This window comes from Gobio gobio (assembly GCF_949357685.1).
Source record: "Gobio gobio genome assembly, chromosome: 11".
Classification (NCBI taxonomy): domain Eukaryota; kingdom Metazoa; phylum Chordata; class Actinopteri; order Cypriniformes; family Gobionidae; genus Gobio; species Gobio gobio.
In genome coordinates, this window is record NC_137104.1 from 50,283,860 (window position 1) to 50,307,007 (window position 23,148).

Consider the following 23,148-nt stretch of genomic DNA (forward strand, 5'->3'; position numbering starts at 1 on the left):
TACTACGTAAGAAGAGCAGTATCTTCCCTGCATCAGAGGGCTTCTGTCTTTTTTTAGACACTTCAATTCGGCCATCCGTCATAAATAATCAGGCAACTTACACCGTGTCAACACCTGGCGCGAACGGCCAAGCACCCTAAAAAATGAAAGCAATCCTGTCTGCATTGGATGCGGCGAGAGGCGACGCGACACAACAAATTCCCCTAACATTAAACTGATTGCGCGTTGTATTTCTGACGCACTTCAAGTAGATCGGCGGGGGGAGATTGATGAGGCGGACCGGAAAGATGCGGGGACTTAGTTACGTTTTTTTGCGCTTTATTTGGTAATATTTCAAATTAATATTAATAAAATAGTATCAGTAATACATTTTGGCGCCCCTATATGAGTGGCGCCCCTAGCATTTGCCTATTCCGCCTATGCCACGGGCCGGCCCTGCATACACTGTAGTTTAATATCATTTAGTTTAATACCTATATCAATGCTATGGTCTAGAACAGGGGTTTTCAAACTGGGGTCCGGGGACCCCCAGAAGGTTCTAAGGGGTCCCCAGAAAATTTCAGAGTATAAAAAGACAAAGCAAAAATGGATAAAGTCTACCGAATATTCTAACGGTTTCATTTCTAAATGTTTCTCTCCTCTCTTGCCGTATACATTCCAGAATTGTATATGTTTGCTTTGTATCTTTCTAGAGAGTTTTTCTCACTATAGTCCCCTTTATCTCTCTCACTGGGGTTGTAAAGCAGTTTTCTTAACACAGTACGTACGCTGCTTACATACATTTATTGTGAAAGTTGCTTATACAAATCATTTTTAATTGAAAATATTCTTCTTCGGGGTTATACATCCAACATTAATAGCCAATTTAAGTTGGGAAACAATATGTTGAATTTATAATGTCACACTTACTATTTATCAAACAGTTTAAATGTTTTTTTGTACATAAAAATAGATGGATTTTAGGAAGGGGGTCCCTCATAAAGGTTCATCATATTTAGGGGTCGTTGGCATCAAAGTTTGAAAACCCCTGGTCTAGAAGACTTAGGATGTAGTGCAGAATGTGGACTGTTTTAGGGTGCCTTTCTAGTGGTTATAGTATCTAGAGTTATAGTAGAGCTCAAATAGAGGAAAAGAGTTAAAAAAATTATATGAAAAATACAGCATATTAAAATGATTTCTGAAGGATCATGTGACACTTACTGAAGTAATGATGCTGAAAAGTCAGCTTTTACATAAATAAATTACATTTTACAATACATTCTCATATAAAACAACTAGGCCTATTGGAAATTGTATTAATATTTCTTAATATTTGGGGTTTTACTGTATTTTAGATCAAATAAATTCAGCCGCCTTCTTTCAAAAACATTTTAAAAAGTCTTAATTAATTAAAACTTTTGATTACCAGTGTGTAAAATAATGCATGTGAACTAACTAGCAAATGATATATTTATTATAAACTAACTTTCATATTCAAGTAGCCAATGGAAAGAGTCATATATGAATATGACACTTTCCATTGGCTACTTGAATATGAAAGTTAGTTTTAGCATGATGTATGTGTAGGCTAAGCAGGGGCATAGCCATCTTTTCAGAAGTGAGGGGGACAGAAATATCAGGTATAATACCTGTTTTTTTTCTGACCTTTGTCTAATTGACAGATTTAATTGATCTCATCTCTTGCTTTTAATTCAGTAAGATATCAAATACACTGCTGAACAATAACCACTAATATGTATAATATTTTTCCCTATATTTTATGCCAATTTTATGATTGGTTTATGCACTACAAACACTTGTGCATTAAGAACATTCATTGTATGCAATGTTAAAAAAATATCACTGAACAAGGCAGTTTAGAAAAGTTTAAAAATTACAATTGTTCAATGTTTTTGAAAGAGGACTTCTGCTCACCAAGGCTGCACTTATTTAATAAAAAATGCAGTAAAAAAGTAATACAGTGAAATATGATGGCAATGTAAAGCAGCTGTTTACTATGTGAATATATAGTAAAAATAAATTAAGTAATTTATTCCTGTGATCAAAGCTGAATTTTCAGCATCATTACTCCAGTCTTCAGTGTCACATGATCCTTCAGAAATCACTCTAATATGCTGATTTGCTGCTCAAGAAACATTTATGATTATTATCAATGATGAAAACAGTTTTTGTGGAAACCATGATACTATTCAAACTTTTGTGGTAAGATTAAAAAAGAGAGAAATTAATACGTTTATTCATTAAACATGCATTAAATTGATCACAAGTGACATTTATAATATAAATAAAGATTTCTATTCAATAAGTGCTTTATTTAATGCAAATAAATGCTGTTCATTTAACTTTCTATTCATCAAAGAATCCTGAAAAATAAAATGCATCATGGTTTCCACAACATTTTTAAGCAGCACAACTATTTTCAACATTGATAATAATTATAAATGTTTCTTGAGCAGCAAATCCTCATATTATAATGATTTCAGAAGGATCATGTGACAACGAAGACTGGTGTAATGATGCTGAAAATTCAGCTTTGATCACAGTAATAAATTACACGTTTACTATAGCCTATACAGGGGCGGGGCCAGAGGGGGGCCTGGGGTGGCACGGGCCACCCCCAAAATGTAATTGGCCACCCCAAGTGCCCCCCCCCCCACCCCCACCCATCAGAGTCGGAAGGTAATATGTTGTTGGACTTGTCAGTATTAATTCTTTACAAGTAGTTCCAGCGGTTTTCTTAACTAAAACTAATATTTTACAGAGCATTGATTTATTTATATTTTATTGTATGCATGCAAGTGGCCACTGCACTCATCCCCCTGTTGTTGTTGTGGTTGTGGAGCGCCTCTGCACTGGAGAGGAACCACTCTACCGTCACGTGTTGTTATCGGAGTAAATAGTGGGCGCAAACGGACGGCGAAGTGCGGTGGTTGGTTTCTCTACTTTAAAGCTTATAAAAAAATTGAGCACAAAAATAAACTAAAACTAAGCCAATTCAGGAGCTAGAAGACGCGAATGAGAAGTTGTGCGCGCTGTGAGAAGAGTGTGTGTGTGTGTGTGTGTGTGTGTGTGTGTGTGTGTGTGTGTGTGTGTGTGTGTGTGTGTGTGTGTGTGTGTGTGTGTGTGTGTGTGTGTGCTCATCCGAAGCGCGCAAACCCGCGTCTCCGATAGCGAGCAAATATTGAGTTCTCTTTAAAGTCTTCCGCCTAAATGGACAAATTCACACAAAAATTGTCAACATGATCGTCTTGAGTATTCTAGCAAACTAATATTCCTGCTGTCTTTGTTTTTAATGTTAATCAAACTACAAAAGACAAGGAAATCACTCACTGCTTTAGCTTTTATAACTTTAATAACAGTCTTTAATTTATACAGTCAAATAGGCTATGCAATGCAATTTTACATTTGATTACTGATATTCCATTTCTGAGAACTAACGTTAGATCTACCAGAAAAACCTGAAAAGCACTGTTTATTTTATAAGTATCTTTGCTCTGATTGTATTTATTTGTGCTTTTGCATAGTTAGATTATTTGTTTTTATTTTCTTTATTTTTATTTGACAGTAGTTATTTTTTCCCTGAATATAGCACATACAGACTGAACCATGAGTAATTTGAACAGTTACCCTATAGCCTAAATATTCACATAATAAATATGTATTACAGGCCCCCACTAATTATTCTAGAAATAAGTTAATTCAACGAAGGTAACCTCTTTTGCTGTATATTTTTGATGGTTTGAATGCATACTCTCCATGTTTTACCATTTATGAACTATCATTTATGTGCCCTATACCATCACCATTCATATCTATGCAACCAATAAATAAATTACTACTAAAGTACAAAATTGTTTACAAAAAACACATTTCTTTATGGATCTAGTCACTTAATTTTTCTCTCAAAATGCACCAGATTTATGCATTTAAATTTAAAATGAACAATTTTCTTTTGGGGAGCAACCCCTAGCCTAGAGGGACCAATGTCTACCCAGCATAGTCTCAAAAAATTCTGTGGGAAACAAATATAATATATTTATAATGTAATATAAATATGAATAAACACTGCTACAGCTTCTTGTTGAGCTCAAAAGCCTTTCTACTCTTGTCAATTATGTTGGTCCATCTTGTTTACAACTATATACAATTATGATGGAAAAAAATCATGCTTGCATTGCATTTACCACAACCCATGTTCTTCTACTACTGTTGAGTTATTTGTTATTTCATATCAAATTTGAAGTTGCTCATTTTTAATTCATTTACACTCATTATAATACGTTTAGTTATCAATAATATACAGTATTATTACCTCCAGTGTAGGGCTATTTATACTGGTTCACTGTTTACATGTATTTAAATGTGCCACCCCTCTCTGAGTCTGTGCCCCAGCCTGGCCCCCCCACGAAAAATTGTCTAGACCCGCCCCTGAGCCTATACATTCACAAAGTAAACAGCTGTTTTATATAATAAATGCAGCCTTGGTGAGCAGAAGATATAAACATTAAAAAGGATGTCAGTTAGCACTGCATTATTCATATACTTTATTGTCAATAAATACCTTGAGATGGCTTGAAAAACACACATGAACCATATATTGTCGAAATCATGTGTTTGTCGTCGCGTTTCATCAGTCATAATTATGGTTCAGCGCTGTGAATGCCTTTGGAACGTGATTACTTCTACGAATCCGTTTTGGACTTTCTGTGAGAAAGCGCCCTCCGGCTTCGAGAGTGTTGCACGAGAGTGTTAGCAGCACTCATTGTTCAGATCACCTTGTTTTTGGATACGAATAAAATGACAGGTCATATAAATTTTATTTTGTGTCTTTGAATTTAAATCTAGATTTTTTCACATTGTCTTCTACGTAAACAAACTTGCCCGTGTAACAGACGTAGGCCAGTAAGAGCGGTGCGACTAGACGGCGGTTCGAATCCCGTACGGAGCGGGTCGACTTGGACCGGCGAGACTCGGTAAAGTGCGGGGGACGAATGTACGTTTTATTAAAAGTGTGGGGGACACGTCCCTCCCGTCCCCCGCGTAATCTACGCCCATGAGTCTAAGCCTACGTTTCAGAAATATATTTTGAGTACTAAGAATAATTTGAAAATTATTGTGAAATTACTGAAGAAAGTCTGGAAACAGAAAGACAAACATTCCCTCTGATCTGCTGAAAACTGCCACACCTACGCTACTGTTTCTTTGTGCATTCTGTGACGAAAAACGTAAAAGGCATTACAATCTGATTAATTCTAAAAGGTCAGCAGTAGTTTACATCCCTGGAAATTAATGTCCGTCGTTTAACATTTTTAAAATCGTTAACAGTCGGGAAATATTGCTGTAGCCCATTGACTCATATTCAGCTCTTACCTCGGCTCGCTTTCAAGTGCCGCCCGCGCTGCTCGGCTGCTGTGCACAGTAAATCCCGCCTCCTTCAATTTGATTGGATATCGCAAACATTTTGACATTGACGAGCTCTTTTACACTACTGAGACATGGGGACTGAGCAGGCTATAGATTAGAGTTTTGCCTCAGGTGGGCTGCGCGGGCCATTCGTCTGGGCTGACAGAAGTAGTTTTACTACAATAGACTACGTGGTTTTACTACAATTTATTCTTCATATATTTACGTAGCAACGGCCGGCCCACATTGTCCAGCGGCCCACCGGGAAAACGCCCGGTACACCAGATGGCCAGTCCGCCCCTGATTGCAGTACATTATTTATTTATTGGGCGAAAACTCATCGTTATACAACTAAACTCATCATTAACACAATAAACATGTATTTGTGCATCTTCAGCTGAATGTGTTATTAAATCAACAGTGAACAAACTTGTAGTTTTGATGTCAGTATTTATTTTTGATAAATGCATTAATAAACTGCAGTGCTTCATTATACAGTGAATACTGAACTGTTCTGCTAACTTACAGTTTTTTCCAATTGCTAACACACTAAAATTACATGGACAGCACAATTATTTAAACTGAAACACAGAGAGCAAAACCTCTTCTCAAGTCTTCAAAAGTCTAAACACATTTTCTGCTTTATGCACATTTTGCAATTCAAAATGGCACTTTTTAAATGCACTGAACATGGTTCTTTGCATAAGACACAACAATCTGACACAAAGTCACATGTTTGCCATTTCAAAACACTGGCATTCAAAATGACACTACATGAGCTAATTGACCAATACATGTGCCACCTGGCCAAACACCTCAATGGTTAATTGTTAACACTTCAATCAGGATGTAAGCACCATAAAAAGACCACATGTGGGCACCTTTTTTTTTTTACAACAACAATGGAAGATGTTGCCTGTGATGTTGACGAGGCGTTGTGGCCAGACCCAGCTGTGCGGCAAGATGCTGCCTAATTATTTTTCTTGCCTCTTTTTTTTTACTGTAATATATTTTTTCTGATTTTTTTTTTCAGTTTACTGTTTTTTGTGAGAATATTTTTGTTCAGTCCCATGCAAATATAGCTGTTGTGCATATGTTGCACTGACTTGTTTACCGTAGTGAAAAAAAAAAAAAAAAAAAAAAAAATTTTCAACAGCATGTGTGTGTATCTGCAAATATGCATGTGAACAATTTGATAAAAATTTTAGTATTATGGCAAAGCATACTAAAGATGAGGGTGCTTTTCATTATGCCCAACAGTGTGTAGTTGGTTAGACAAAAATCTGGTAATATGAATGAAGTGTGTGCCATTTCGTGCAAAAGTTTGATTTTGATAATGCTATAGTTTCGGTTGCAGTGCTTCATTTTGCATGATTTATGAGGTATTTTGCAGTTTGGGTGTGTGGTTTTGTGAATTGTGTTAAGTATTTTGATAAAACCAGACTAGTTTGAAAAATTGTGTGTTAGCAATTGGAAAAAACTGTAAGAGTGTGTTTAGTTTGCTGTGTTAATTGTTTGAGAGCATCTACATTCATTTGGAGAAATGTGTCAAATCAATTGAGAAAAAAAAAAAATTGTCAGGTGGTACAACCAAATATTTCTAAATTTATGATCTCCCCTCTTGAGCTGTTTTTATCAGTATTTGAGAGAGATCTACAAACCTTTTCACTCTGCCATAATGATCTATTGGCGTTCTCTGGATGTTACAGTACTCATTACAGTATCAGGCTCAACGTTATTACCTGTCAGTTGATAAATGGTACAGACAAATCAATATTTGCAGTGATGCCGCCCTGACATTTGAGAATATACAAATTTATATTATAATTTATATTTATAAAAGTTTTTCAATTATCTCAACACCTTTAAAACTATATTTATAAAATTAGGCAATATGAATTTTCAAACATAACATTATGCCAAAGTATTCTATCTTGAGTTTCTAATAAATAAAACCATTTCTAAAAAATAAAAATCCAAAGTCCCCCATACCCTCAGATAGGGCTCCTCAGGTCCAGGATTAAGAGCCACTGAATGAGGGCGATTCTGATTTCATTTGAACTCCACCTCTCCTCCGACCCCATCCACCTGCTGTCCACTATGTCCATGTCTTCTTCTTCTTCTTCTTCTTCTTCTTCTTCTTCTTCTTCTTCTTCTTCTTCTTCTTTTTCCTCCTCTCTCCTCATACGATCTCCTTCTATATGTTCCACTCTTCCTTTCCTTCTCATTACACCCCTTCCTCTACCCATACCACCACCTTTACACTCACACCTCTTCATTTTCCTCTTCTCTAGCACTTTCCCTTTTATATTTTCCCAATTACATAATGATAAATGCGTAAACATTTGTGAAAACTGCATTTCTTGTGTTGTGAGTATTATTATTAAAGCAGATATCAGTTTGGGGCTCATTGAAAACAAACCATGTGCGTTTGATAATATGACAAATTCCAGAGTTTTGTTTGTTGTGTTTGGACAAATGGTGCATAAATGTTTGTGATTTATGTAAAGCCAATAAAAATAGCTGTGATTGTTTTTTCCTGATATATTAAAGTTTTGGTTGGATGTATGAACGATTATGAAAACATCTGAGAATTGTGTGTGTAGTGTTTGGAGAAAACGTTTCACATGATTTGTAATTTGTGTGAAATTAATTAAAACTTACAATCTCTTCAGGCGTCACAGAACTTCCCACAAAGGATGAAGACGAGGATGATGAGGTTTAAATAAAGACGTTTACTTCAGTAAAACAAACGAAAGATGTGTATAAACAGGATTAAACGCAACAGTGTGAACGATACACACACAACACCAGACCGAGAACTGACAGGAACTGAAAGCTGAAGTGGAGCTGATGAAGGTGAAGGATGGCAGGTGTGTGTGATTGAGGAGTGTGTGCAGGTGGAGCCAGGAGGATCATGGGAAATGTAGTGGAGGTGACAAACTAGAAAATGACAATGAAACGAAATCAAACAGAAAAACAAACAGAACAGAAATAACGCTGACATGAGGACCATTACAAAGTGTTCAGATCACTGAGTTCACTGTTTGGAGAAATGTGTCAAATCGATTGAGAAAACCTGTAATGCCGAGCTGAAGTGACATTTACAATGTGTCAGTATCGTGGAGGTGTGTGTGTGTGTGTGTGTGTGTGTGTGTGTCCATGAGAGCCACCAGTGAGCCAAAAGACACACACCTCTCAACACACATCAGGTGTGAAAGTTCAGATGATTGTAGTGATGTCACAGTTGTGTAGAAGCAGAAGATGTTGATTGTGTTGTTGAGCTGTGAGAAAGCATCATTACACTGTTATTGCAACTCAACGCTTCAAATATTTACCCAGAGATAGGAAATGTTTTGTGACATTTTGTTTTATTTAGTGAGGGAGTGTGTGATGACCTCAAAGAATTCACAGGTGAAAAAAAAGACGTAATATTAAATATTATTAAAAATATACTTGAAATTCAACTAGTATGCATTTTAATATATTCCTAAAAAGTAAACTAGAAGTACTTTAGTGATAAATATATTCTTAGTTAAGCTTTTAAGAAATATGCTAAACACAAGCATAATTTAAGTGAAGGTTTAGTGTATTTACAGAAAACATTCTTATTTTACTCTTACTCAAAGTATATTTGATGTGTATTTTGTGTAAGAACAGTAAAATGATTGAGCTCAAGCTGCTGCGTAACACTGGTTACTAGAGTTAGACTTTAATGTTCAACTTTTACAGGCAGTTTCACTGTCGAGTAGAGATGAGAGAAAAAATGCCATGAAATTATGAAATATTTATGAGAAAAATAATTTATTGAACAAGAATTATTTTTTAAAATTAAAATATGTAATTATAGCTGACAAATTAAAATTAAAAAATAGCAGCACATGCATAATGTTTTTAGATTTAATTATTAAGATCAATACTTTCATCTCCTGTTTCATATTGGGCTGTAAATTCATTTATTGTATCTGACAGGTGTGATGATCAGAGGAGTTGAGTTTTTACCTCCATCATTTGGTTCTGGGCTAAAAAATGGATAGAGTTTCCCAGTGAAAGACTGAGCAGTGAAAGAGTAGATATGAGAGCTGGACTCCACATCATAAAAGGAGACCAGACCCTCCTCATAATCCACAAACACACCGACCCGCTGCGGCTTCACTCTCAGAGACAGAGAGACAGGAGGACCAGCAAAGGCCCAATATTCATTCCCATTCCTCAGAGCCACAGTCCACAATCCATCACTGGGACTCAGAGTGATCTTTCCCTTCCTGTCAACGGATTCTCTGGCCACTCCTAAAGTCCAAACAGTCTTTCCCTTCACCTGCACCTCAAAATAAAATCTCCCTGAGGAGAATCCCTCCTTTCCCAGGACAATTCCATATCTATCAAATCTCTGTGGTTTGTCTGGGAGTTTCTGTCTAATGTCTCCATGTCTCACTTGTTTTCCATCATCAGACAGGATGAGTTTAGGATGAGCTGTATCAGGATCCAGAGTCACATCCACTGAGAAAACAGAGAATATGAATCATAACTCAATACACACATTCTGTGATGATGTTTGTAATATTTAATCAGTGTTTAATCACACACACGCACACACACGTGCACACACACACACACGCACACACACACGCACGCACACACGCTCACGCACACAAACACGCACACGCACACGCACACAAACACGCACACACACGCACACACACACACACACACACGCACACACACACACACACACACACACACACACACACACACACACACACACACACACACACACACACACACACACACACACACACACACACACACACACACACACACACACACACACACACACACACACACACACACACACACACACACACACACACACACACACACACACACACACACACACACACACACACACTGTACCTGCATACTGCTGCATCCTCTTCAGATCTGTAGAGACTAATGACAATAAAACATCATCAGATCTTTGACATGTTTATGTGTGGAATTATAGACGAGATTTAAGGTTATATTTAAAGAGTTGAGCTCAATATCATGTTTTATCTGATCAATGTGTGTGTCTCTGCTGATATTCAGAGAATCAAACAGAAACTATTGCTTTGAGCTTCAGCTCTTAATATTCCTCCTTTTCACAAACAGATTTAACTTTACAAATGTTTGGTGAAATGTTTTATGAAAGTTATTTTTGTGTCTGATGTTATTCAGCAAATATAAATCTATAAATATTGAAATTAAATAAACTTAAAATTAAAGCTGTTTGAGCAACAGATCTGAAATTCTCCTCTAATGAAGAACAAATGTGCATCTCAAACCCTTGATGTCTATCAGTTTGATTTTCTTCTTCTGAAATGAATTTTATCCAAAACATATTCACAAACACCCACTGCTGTGATTGGCTGCTGTGAGACTCCAGTGTAAAAACCCACTGCTGTGATTGGCTGCTGTGAGACTTAAGTGTAAAGGCCCACTGCTGTGATTGGCTGCTGTGAGACTTTCGTGTAAACGCCCACTGCTGTGATTGGCTGCTGTGAGACTCCAGTGTAAATGCCCACTGCTGTGATTGGCTGCTGTGAGACTTCAGTGTAAATGCCCACTGCTGTGATTGGCTGCTGTGAGACTTCAGTGTAAATGCCCACTGCTGTGATTGGCTGCTGTGAGACTTTAGTGTAAACGCCCATTGCTGTGATTGGCTGCTGTGAGACTTCAGTGTAAACACCCACTGCTGTGATTGGCTGCTGTGAGACTTTAGTGTAAAAGCCCACTGCTGTGATTGGCTGCTGTAAGACTTCAGTGTAAACACCCACTGCTGTGATTGGCTGCTGTGAGACTTCAGTGTAAACACCCACTGCTGTGATTGGCTGCTGTAAGACTTCAGTGTAAACACCCACTGCTGTGATTGGCTGCTGTGAGACTTCAGTGTAAACACCCACTGCTGTGATTGGCTGCTGTGAGACTTTAGTGTAAAAGCCCACTGCTGTGATTGGCTGCTGTAAGACTTTAGTGTAAACGCCCATTGCTGTGATTGGCTGCTGTGAGACTTTAGTGTAAAAGCCCACTGCTGTGATTGGCTGCTGTAAGACTTTAGTGTAAACACCCATTGCTGTGATTGGCTGCTGTGAGACTTTTGTGTAAATGCCCACTGCTGTGATTGGCTGCTGTGAGACTTTAGTGTAAACGCCCACTGCTGTGATTGGCTGCTGTAAGACTTCAGTGTAAACACCCATTGCTGTGATTGGCTGCTGTGAGACTTTTGTGTAAATGCCCACTGCTGTGATTGGCTGCTGTGAGACTTTAGTGTAAACGCCCACTGCTGTGATTGGCTGCTGTGAGACTTAAGTGTAAAGGCCCACTGCTGTGATTGGCTGCTGTGAGACTTTCGTGTAAACGCCCACTGCTGTGATTGGCTGCTGTGAGACTCCAGTGTAAATGCCCACTGCTGTGATTGGCTGCTGTGAGACTTCAGTGTAAACGCCCACTGCTGTGATTGGCTGCTGTGAGACTTCAGTGTAAATGCCCACTGCTGTGATTGGCTGCTGTGAGACTTTAGTGTAAACGCCCATTGCTGTGATTGGCTGCTGTGAGACTTCAGTGTAAACACCCACTGCTGTGATTGGCTGCTGTGAGACTTTAGTGTAAAAGCCCACTGCTGTGATTGGCTGCTGTAAGACTTCAGTGTAAACAACCACTGCTGTGATTGGCTGCTGTGAGACTTCAGTGTAAACACCCACTGCTGTGATTGGCTGCTGTAAGACTTCAGTGTAAACACCCACTGCTGTGATTGGCTGCTGTGAGACTTCAGTGTAAACGCCCATTGCTGTGATTGGCTGCTGTGAGACTTCAGTGTAAACACCCACTGCTGTGATTGGCTGCTGTGAGACTTTAGTGTAAAAGCCCACTGCTGTGATTGGCTGCTGTAAGACTTTAGTGTAAACGCCCATTGCTGTGATTGGCTGCTGTGAGACTTTAGTGTAAAAGCCCACTGCTGTGATTGGCTGCTGTAAGACTTTATTGTAAACACCCATTGCTGTGATTGGCTGCTGTGAGACTTTTGTGTAAATGCCCACTGCTGTGATTGGCTGCTGTGAGACTTTAGTGTAAACGCCCACTGCTGTGATTGGCTGCTGTAAGACTTCAGTGTAAACACCCATTGCTGTGATTGGCTGCTGTGAGACTTTTGTGTAAATGCCCACTGCTGTGATTGGCTGCTGTGAGACTTTAGTGTAAACGCCCACTGCTGTGATTGGCTGCTGTGAGACTTCAGTGTAAACGCCCACTGCTGTGATTGGCTGCTGTGAGACTTCAGTGTAAACGCCCACTGCTGTGATTGGCTGCTGTGAGACTTCAGTGTAAACGCCCACTGCTGTGATTGGCTGCTGTGAGACTTTAGTGTAAACGCCCACTGCTGTGATTGGCTGCTGTGAGACTTCAGTGTAAACGCCCACTGCTGTGATTGGCTGCTGTGAGACTTCAGTGTAAACGCCCACTGCTGTGATTGGCTGCTGTGAGACTTTAGTGTAAACGCCCACTGCTGTGATTGGCTGCTGTGAGACTTTAGTGTAAACGCCCACTGCTGTGATTGGCTGCTGTGAGACTTTAGTGTAAACACCCACTGCTGTGATTGGCTGCTGTACCTTCGATGATCCATTTCAACTATCCTTATAAGCAAAATTACTTTAGATAAACATCACATTTGTGTTTCATTTTTTGTTGTTTTTTATTCTTGAAGTAAGAGTCTTGAGTTTCCTTCTTCACAGCTGAAAGGTTAGTTTGAGCCTCTACTGTACAGACGTGAATCTGCATTTCCTTCAGCCTCAGGATTATTATTACACTTTAGTTGTGAAAAGGCCTTGACATTTGCCAAAATAGGTCTCCTGTTTTTTAGTTATTAAAAACAAACAAGCAAGAAAATGTAATGCAATGTTTTTCCCAAAAAAATGAACTAAGTAACAATTAGTTACTTTTTTAGAGACTAACGCAATATTGTAACGCATAACTTTTAAAAGTAACGTTCCCCAACACTGCTGATGTTTAAAGATGATGAATATATGTATCTGTATAGTGTATTTGATATTGTCGTACCAGTTAGTGTGAGTTTCTCCTGTAGAGTGTCCTGCAGTTGAGTCAGAGCTCTCCTCAGAGTCTCCAGACTCTCATCAGTCTTCACACTGATCTCAGGCCAGTTCCTGGTGTTTCTAGAGCTGCACAGGGATGAGTAAATCTACAGCAGGAGAGAGGAGAAATCCTTCAGCATGGGGAGTGTTATGGTGTCATATACTGCATTATCATTGATCAGAGAGATGTTGACTGACCTGTAGGAGGTGGAGGTGATCTTCAGTGTGTGAGAGCTGCTCCAGCTCAGTGTTTCTCATCTTTAGCTCAGTGATCTCCTGCTCCAGCTCTTCAATGAGCTCTTCCTCCTGTTTCTCTGCTGCTTTCTGCTGCTCCTCCATCATCTCCAGCAGTTCAGTCTGACATCTCTCAATGGAGCGGATGAGATCAGTGAAGAGCTCAACACGGGCTGCTTTCTCCTCCTCTGTGTTTCTCTGCTCAACCAGGACAATCAACCAATGATTAGTGGAGTTTGATAAGACAAGAGTCAGTGTTACTATTGCTCATACTATACTATAGAGCTCCAGAGGTCACGTGACCCATTCTGTTTACGACGCCATTTTGGCAAGAACAGCCGCGCCAGCATGAGTTTCAAGGCAACGGAGTTCACTGCGCACTTTAATTCAAAAGACATAGACTTGTACATAGCAAAACTTAATAGACTAATCATAACAGATCCCTATAATGCCCCCGGGGTGCTTTTCACGTGTATCGATAAAGGAACGGATAGCTTTCCTGTCAGGACACCTGTAGCACCAGCTGTGCGCAAGTTACAACTAGCCTAGTTTTGACGTAAATGGGCACTAAGTTACAACTTCTGCACTCATAAATATGTTTGCGTTGCACCATTAAACTTAGTTGAAGCCTAAATCTACGTATAAACTAAATATTTACAGAAGCCTCCGATCAGGAGTAACATTAACTGATATAATAGCAGGCAGACGGAACTGCATCAATACGCTCTTGTTTTACATTACAGACTTTGGCCGCGTCTCAATCAGCTCCCCAGTTCAGTATTCAGGGCCAGGGCCAGACTGACAGGGGCCCCAACAAATAGGTGAAAACTAATCAAATAAACCATCATCACTCAATATTTCAAATAATAATAAAATGAATGATGTCTACTTATTTTGGCAATAAAAGTTACATATCCCCATTGACAAAAAAGTAAACATCCATATTGACCGACCACCCCCCTGTATCTGCATGAAATGGTTTGGTCCTGCTAAAGCGCACCAGTAGCCGTGTTTCCATTACAGATTTGCACAACACTTTTGCGATTTTCTAAAAGTCGATTGTGGCATTTTCTCTTCTATTGTCTTTTATGAGTTTAAAAAAGAACTCGGTCTCGTCTTCTGTCCAAACATACCATAATCTGTAAAGAATGATCCACTTTTACGTACGCCAGGTAAGGTTATTGTGACGCACTGCCACATATAGAGAAGAGCGAAATGTTTGAATTTGCATGGTGGTAACTCAAAGGTTTTTTTTTTACCACTTTGTTATTTTTGCTCGGAATTTCGTTTGTAATAAATATTAACTGAATTTAGAAATGCTTTTGAAATGAAAACCTTTGCATTTAATAAACAAAATACATTTTTGAAATGAAGACAGCGTTTGGAGTGGAGTGCAAAATAATCTGTTCCCTGAGTTCACGGCCTTTGCTGTTATTGTGAGTGTACACAAATAAAAGTAGACAGTTTACTGTTTATGATTATGTCTTGCAATGATCTATATGGCTAAAAATGACGGAGTATTGTGAATTGTTTCCGCTGTCATAAAGGAAAAAATCCATCAGAAGGCGCCGACGACTTCTTTGGACAGAGGATTAAAGACAACGCAGCTATTTAGTTTTATAGTTAGGCTATGTTTAAATATTATTATTATTTTAATTTCATATGTTGATTATAAAAAGTGAGCAGCATGAGTAAGGCTACATAATCAGATGTGCATATGTCTGGGGACATGGATTTTGAGAACTTCATTGAATTTTGTTTCCTATAAAGTCTTTCTTTAAAATTAATTTAGTTTTGTATAAATTTCATCTTAATTTTAATCAATGTTTCATAAACCAATTGGCTGGATTTAATTAAAAATTAGGAAATATAGCAGTCAATATAATCGTGACATGGAGGCGTCAGCGACATTAATAGCATTGCATGTGAACTGGAGTGCGTCTCACAGACGTGAGAAATGTCTACTTTTAAACGAAACAATTCAAAACTAGCGGTTAACACGAACCCGTCCAAAACAGCGGCGCTGTGTGCATCTGTTCCATCAGTCCGTGTTGTGCATGTCAAATAAAATCATAATCAATAGATGTCATTTCTTATTTTTGTTTCAGTATTTATTTATTTATTGATCCTTAATTTAGTTTCAAATAGCCTTTCTTGATGTTATTTATATATAAAAGCACTTCTGTTATTCACGATTAAGTATCGTATTTAATGGAAACTTATTTTTATCATTAGGTACGTGAGGCAAAAGTAGTTAAGAATGAAGAATAAACTGAAATTCACGGCATTTCAACAACTTACTGTGATAAAATGATTTCCCATTTGCTTTCCCCCACCTGTTCTGGCATCCTGGCGCACATCAGCTGTCCATCATGTTGAAATAGTAAGGTTTAAACAGCCCGGGTTTAAATTATTTTATAGATACCAATGCTACAGCCGCTCTAGCGCCCCCTGGTTGCCCCTGGAGTTTAGGCTGCGTGACGTCAACCTCCAGAGCTCTAGAGCAAAATCCCTCAACTGAAATATTCTGGAAGAATTGTTGCTGGGGCGGCGCAATGCCGGCTGCTTATATACATTCATAATGATGATCGACGGGTCTGGCTCCTCCTGGATCTGTGTAGAGAACTTCATATAATGACATTATTTTAAAACTCACTTTTCTGACTTCTGCTGAGTGTTTGACGTCATGAATCTTCTTGACTCTGTCCTGGATCATCTGCTGCACGTCTTTCTGTGTCTTCATCAGTTGAGTCTATAGACACAGAACAACACAATATGTTTTCAAAACTGATTCATTTATATTAAAGAACATGTGATTCTTCATGATAAGAGCCTTTAAAATAGTTTTGTCAGTAACTTCTACCTTCTTCTCTTCACTCTCCTCTTCTATAGGAACAGTGTTGTGGTTCTTGTGGTCTGTTACAGTGCAGATCGGACACACACACGTCTGATCATCTCTACAGAACAGCTCCAGAGGTCTCTCATGTTTCTGACAGATATAGTCCTCCAGATTACTCACAGGATTGATCAGTTTGTGTTTCTTTAAACCTGCCACTCTCAAATGAGGCTCCAGGTGAGATTCACAGTAAGAGCTCTGACACACCAGACACGACTTCAGGGCTTTCAGCTTTCTTTCCTCACAGAGGTCACACACAACTTCAGGTTTTTTAAGAACTTCAGGTTTTTTCTCAGGATTTTTCTTTTTATAGTGATCTACAACTTCTCTGAGTGTGGTGTTAATCTTGAGATCAGGTTTGTGTTTGAATGTTTCTTTACAATATGGACAGTTGCAGGTCTGGCTGTTGTCCCAGCACTTATTCAGACAGGTCTTGCAGAAGTTGTGTCCACAGGAAGTGGTGACTGGATCAGTGAACACGTCCAGACATATAGAGCACTGAAGCTCCTCCGTCAGTCGACCGCTGGAGGAAGACATCACTGGAGAGAGAAATGAAGAAGAGAAATCACTACTAGTCTAAAGTTTGGAGACACTTGAAAAACACAGAATTCAAGTTTCTCATGCAGAGACATTTTGTTTGGAGAGCTTCTGTGTAAATTATTGAAATGATGAAGATGATTTTATTTTACGGATGAGTTAGAGCAGATAGAGAAGGAAAATAATCAAGTTTAAAAGAATCCCATGATTCGCCTCATGAATTTGGTCAAATATGATTTCTCAAATATATAAGAGATCATGTATAAGCTGGTCATTACTGCAAAATGAACCCAGACAAGCTGATCAGAGCATTAATGTGCAGTAGTACTGTATATTCCTCAACTGTACATTTGAAATATCACCATATGAGAAGAGTTAAAGTCATTCATGCACTAATTCATTCTTTTCTGGGTTATTGACTTACATGGATGAACAAGGTCAATACTGCGTCTCCTGGTTTCTCTTGCTTTTGTTGATGTTGGTGAAGATTCTGCCATTGTTCTTTCCCTCTTCAAGCCATTTAAAGAAATTAAAATATATCAAAATATAAATTATGACCAATAGACTGATAAGACCGATCTAAGCCCATTCGCTCCTGTATTTGTTCACTGAAGTTTAAATGAAATCTTGCCTCAAAAGTCAGATTTGGGGTTACTTCATATTCTCTCATGACCATTTAATAAATATTTTTATTAAAGTGTTAAAATCTCATTGATAGTGAGAGAAACACAATCACTCCTCATACAGTGAGAGACTCATAAACTCACTGAACAATCTGAACTTTGACCTTCTGTTTACATCAGAAACAGTACAAAGTAGGTCACATGTTTACAAATATATATATATATCTCCACAAAATAAACATAAATATTGTGTGACCAAGTGTAGCTTGTATGACTAGGTATAGTTTTAATCTTTAATGTAAATGTGATTTTAGCAGGTTTGTCAAGTCTGTCTGCAGTTCATTTTACTTCCTGTTTCTTTAGTCTTTTTGTAATGTGACAAAATCACAGAAACACCAAACTTTGCTTTACAACCAATCAAATGACATGCTTTTAATACAATTCTGATACATTTCAGTGCAGTAAACAACTAAAGTAGTCGAGTATTTGACATGATTAAACCTGGTTCTGTTCAACTTATCCCAGTTTGACATAAACCCACTAAACCAGATCACTTCCATTAGAAACCTGTTCAGCTCAATCTCTCTTATATTTCTATCATTACCTGTGAGGATCAGATGTGTCCACAAGACTCTTTGAGCGGATCAATAAATATTCTGTTGTTTGAAGAGGTTGATCGTCTCAGGCGTCCATATTGTGGCTGATCAAGTTAGTTTCACTTTCTCTGAATCTCTCTCTGAACTACAGTGATGTCAGAGCTCCTCCTGTATTCACACATTTACATTCGTCCCTGTATTCGGTGTGTTGGGTTCATGTGTGTCTGATTGTGTTTCATCTCATTGTTTAATATATAGACTATACAAGTGGACCAAAGAAGAAATATTTGTATGAATTTCTGAATGTCTTTTGTGATCCACTGAAGAAAGTCCCTCAGGTTCAGAACGACATGATGAGTAAATGATGACAGAAAGCTGCTCTTCCTTTAAAACATCTTCAGTCTTTTCAAACATGACACAATTGAGCTTGAATCCCTGAGCTTGTCAGGATGATTCCTCTGTTGTAAAAATCTATCTTTACAACTTTCACTTGTAATGGAGTAATATTTAACCAATAGTATTTTTACTTTTACTCAAGTAATGAAGTTGTGTACTTTGTCCACCTCTGCTGTACTGTCCCCAAATTCAGTTCACACATCACTGCTCTCCTGCTGGTTATACTACAACGCTTAGTTTGGCAAATAATAGCACAAAAAAAATAATAAAAGTAATAGCACATAGCTAAGTAGGCCTATTCTTTACACAAATGATATTGGTACCCAGCTAAAATACATTAGTTGCAACCATAGCTTTTGTATGATAATTGCTTACTGATTACACTGTATAACAGTAAAGTTATTGAATATTTTTTTTAACAACAGTGAAAGTATTGATTTTATTTTATAATAATCATAAATTATGCATAAGACATTTTATTAAACTAAGTGTTGTAGTATGACCAGTAGGAGAGCATTGATGTGTAAACTGAATTTGGAGACACTACAAAGTGTAACATTGTTATTGCCTATTTTGTAGTTTCGCTTTTCGGGTTTTGCACTTTGCTGACGGTCCCTTCGCACTTCTCTCTCATATTATAAGGCTGGTTTTGAGGAACATTAGGTTGCGGCTCGTTGTCTACGTTATAGAGGTGTCATTTGTGTTTTAACAACGTTGTATTGTGTTGGTCTCTCTTTTGCTGCCAAAACAGCCCTGACCCGTCGAGGCATGGACTCCACTGGACCCCTGAAGGTGTGCTGTGGTATCTGGCACCAAGATGTTAGCAGCAGATCCCATAAGTCCCATAATCTGCGGGGTTTGGCCGCTATGGATCGGACTTGTTTGTTCAGCACATCCCACAGATGCTCGATTGGATTGAGATCTGGGGAATTTGGAGGCCAAGTCAACACACTGTAAAAAAGCCAACTAATTAAAAGTTCTCCAAATAAACATAAAACAGTAAATTGAGATATTTTGATTGGAAGTGTTCATGCATCATATTAAGTTCATTCAACAAATTCGTCCCTTAAATGTTAAAAACGTGCAATGTGCAATTGTTGATCATACTAAATAATTTTAGTTCCCTTTCGAGGGAACTCCCACTGCATCGGTAACGACGAATTTGGGGACACTCCCTAAGCAACAGCGCGTCTGAAGTATGAATGAAATCAGGCCAATCCTGATTGGTGTTGCGTCATGACGTAACTATGACGGCATACCCGGAAGATACATATAGGGCAGCCCAGGCATAGTAATGGCAGTTATCGCTCTTCAGCATAGCGCTCTTTGTGAAATCTGTCTGTCTATTTATTGTTGTTCGTTGTGTGAAAAAGAAAGTGTGTGAGATGGCGACTGAGAAGGCAAGGGACTTCAAGCAGTGTGTGCACCCGTGTCCCCGCTACATGTCGGGCTCGGACACACACTCGCTTTGTGTTCAGTGCCTGGGTGTGGAGCATGCTCAGGCGGCTCTCGAGGGAGCCGCCTGTGAACATTGTGAGCGGCTCACACTCAGGCTCTTGCGTTCTCGGCTGGCCGTGTTCGATGAGGCCGGCCAGCCTCGTGAGCCCTCTGGTTCTGGACCTGCTGTTGCCGAGGCAAAGCGGCGTCGCAGATCCTGGGGCTCACAGCGGGATCTGTCAGACAGGTTTGGGACTGCTGAGGCACCTTCCCAAACTTCGTCTGATGATTCCGAGATTCTCCCTCCCCGTGTGGAAGCCCGCGCTGCGGCTTCTTCCCCCGGGGTGGAGAATCCGATGTTCATTCTCTCTGGTTCCGAGGAACCAGATGAGGTGAACATCGAAGCGGGCGGTGAAGCACCAGATGAGTCGCCACTTCACCCACCCGCTCAAGAGGAACTGGTCGAGGTTTTGACCCGTGCGGTGGCCAAATTAAGATTAGATTGGCCACAGGAAAATGAGGAAATCCAGCCACCAAGCAGGCTGGATGACCGATTCCTTTCACGCCGGGCTCAAACACCTCGCCGGGGTTTGCCTTTTTTCCCGGATTTGCACAACGAGTTGTGCAAGTCTTGGAAAAAGCCGTATTCGGCACGCGTTTCCAATCCCCCGGTATTGGACTATTCTAATGTCCTGGGGGCGCGTGAAGCCGGATACGGGACGATGCCGCGGGTGGAAGATGCGCTCGCGGGCTATCTTTCTCCCGAATCGGCATCGTCGCTGAAAGCCCCGGTACTGCCCACCAAGCCCTGCAGGGACACCTCAGCCTTGGTGGGCAGAGCCTATATGGCGGCTGGGCGGGCTGGTAGTTCCTTGCATACACTTTCCATCTTGCAAGCCTACCAGGCCGACATCCTGAAGGAGTTGGACGAGGGTGAGGGTCCCTCTCCGGGGGACATATTGGAGCTCCGGAAGACTGCGGATTTGTCTCTCCGCATCACCAAGGAGACGGCCCGCGCTGTGGGCCGCTCTATGGCATCCATGGTGACTGTGGAGAGACATCTATGGCTGAATTTATCGGGGATGAAGGAGAAGGATAAAACCTTCCTTCTGGATTCCCCGATCTCGCCTTCTGGTTTGTTCGGCGACGCTGTTAATATCGTCGTCGACAGATTTCAGGAGGCGAGGAAGCAGTCAGCAGCTTTCCGCCAATATCTCCCTCGTCGCTCCAAAGGGAAGGCTGCCTCCAGCGGGCAGCCTCAGCCGTCCACCAGTTCCTCGCACCGGCAGGTGCAAAAGCAGAGCGTCGCCTCTCGAGCCCCTCCTCCTGGAGCTTGGCAACAGAGGCGGCGCTCGCACCAGCAGGCTTCCGCACCTATGGGCGATTTGAGAAACGTCCTTCAGGCTAGGAAGGCTGCTGGGAAGAAGTCCTAGCTTCGGCTGGACTTCAAAGAGCGGTCCCCCCCGCGCAGGAACAACCGAGGTTGTCCCCGCCGCGGCGCTCTCGGGAAATCGATTTGGTAATCCCGCCGTCACAGACGCTTCGGGCCACATCGGTTTCCCGCGGACGTTCACTGCTCCAGCCGCCTCCGGGAGGACTTGCGACTGGGCAGTTAACACGTCCGTACACCGAAAATTGTCCCCAACTGCTCCCTGCCGGTTCGCCGCTTCAGGGGGTTGGGGACAAGGCTCGGTTGATACCCGAAGCCAGCCTCGAGAGGCTGGTTCCCTTAGTAGATTATCTCGGCGTGTGGAAACGCCTTCCGAGTATTTCTACGTGGGTCCTGCGTACTGTAGAAAAAGGTTACAGACTGCAGTTCAGTCACCCTCCACCAAAATTTTGTGGAGTGACATGGACTGTGGTGGAACCAGAGCGGGTTCGGGTTATGGAACAGGAAGTAAAATCCTTGCTGGTAAAGGGGGCCATAGAGTATGTTCCCCCGCCAGAGAGGGAGTCCGGGTTCTACAGCCGGTACTTCATAGTTCCAAAGAAGGATGGAGGGTTGCGTCCTATTCTGGATCTGAGGTATTTGAACCGATCTCTGATGAGGTTCAGGTTCACAATGCTCACCATCCCCACTATCGTGAGTCAGATCCAGTCCGAGGACTGGTTCGTCACGATAGATCTGAAGGACGCATACTTCCATATATCCATCCTTCCATGTCACAGGAAGCTCTTGAGGTTCGCTTTCGGGGGCGAGGCGTACCAATACCGAGTGCTTCCCTTTGGTCTAGCTCTTTCCCCACGCACATTCACAAAGTGCATGGATGCAGCTCTGGCTCCAATGAGACTCCAGGGCATCCGTGTACTGAATTATATCGACGATTGGCTCATTCTGGCCCAATCGTACGATATGGCGGTTCGGCATCGAGATGTCGTTCTGGCCCACATAAAGTGCTTGGGGCTGAGACTCAACACCAAGAAGAGTGTGTTGACGCCATCCCAGAGAACAACGTTCCTGGGAGTCGTGTGGGATTCGACTTCGATGCGGGCGCAATTAGCCCCCGCACGAGTCAAGACCACGCGGGCGATGGTCTCAGGATTAAGGCTAGGCCACAGCATCACTGTCAGGCACTTCCAGAGGGTGCTGGGTCACATGGCAGCAGCGTCCAACGTAATACCTTTTGGCCTGCTGCACATGAGACCTCTACAGTGGTGGCTGAAAACCAAGGGGTTTTCCCCCAGGGGGAACCCGTTCCGTATGATCAGGGTAACGCGCGTTTGCCTTCGTTCCCTAGCCATATGGAAAGAACCTTGGTTTCTGTCCCAGGGGCCAGTGTTGGGAGCGTCCTGTTGCCGGAAATCCGTTTCAACAGACGCCTCCCTCACTGGTTGGGGCGCGGTCATGGACGGCCGCTTTGCGAGGGGCCCTTGGGAGGGCCGTCATTCCTCCTGGCACATAA

At 40.8% G+C, this 23,148-nt stretch overlaps 1 protein-coding gene across 2 annotated transcripts; it reads right to left on the bottom strand.

The window, feature by feature from the left end:
* Positions 1-8,761: 8,761 nt before the first annotated feature.
* Positions 8,762-18,554, bottom strand: LOC307134283 (E3 ubiquitin-protein ligase TRIM39-like). Of its 2 annotated transcripts, none has more exons than XM_079829895.1 (8): positions 18,421-18,554; positions 17,618-17,702; positions 16,624-17,195; positions 16,417-16,512; positions 13,725-13,958; positions 13,495-13,633; positions 10,318-10,353; positions 8,762-9,903 (listed from the first exon to the last, which is right to left on the bottom strand). In XM_079829895.1, exons 2-8 carry the CDS (start codon positions 17,688-17,690, stop codon positions 9,356-9,358), a joined length of 1,698 nt encoding a protein of 565 aa, XP_079686021.1. In that variant the 5' UTR covers positions 17,691-17,702; positions 18,421-18,554; the 3' UTR covers positions 8,762-9,355. The 2 variants fall into 2 exon arrangements, with proteins under 2 accessions (XP_079686021.1, XP_079686022.1); XM_079829896.1 differs by having other exon boundaries at positions 9,093-9,903; positions 10,318-10,344.
* Positions 18,555-23,148: the final 4,594 nt, after the last annotated feature.

What these genes read in the sequence shown, in the direction of transcription:
- LOC307134283 (XM_079829895.1), bottom strand. Translation starts at nt 17,690, where the DNA reads ATGGCAGAATCTTCACCAACATCAACAAAAGCAAGAGAAACCAGGAGA. An exon ending in ACTCAGCAGAAGTCAGAAAA is followed by an intron (nt 13,959 to 16,416) that starts GTGAGTTTTAAA and finishes CTGGTTGAGCAG; the next exon opens with AGAAACACAGAGGAGGAGAA. An exon ending in GGAGAAACTCACACTAACTG is followed by an intron (nt 10,354 to 13,494) that starts GTACGACAATAT and finishes TATTGTCATTAG; the next exon opens with TCTCTACAGATCTGAAGAGG.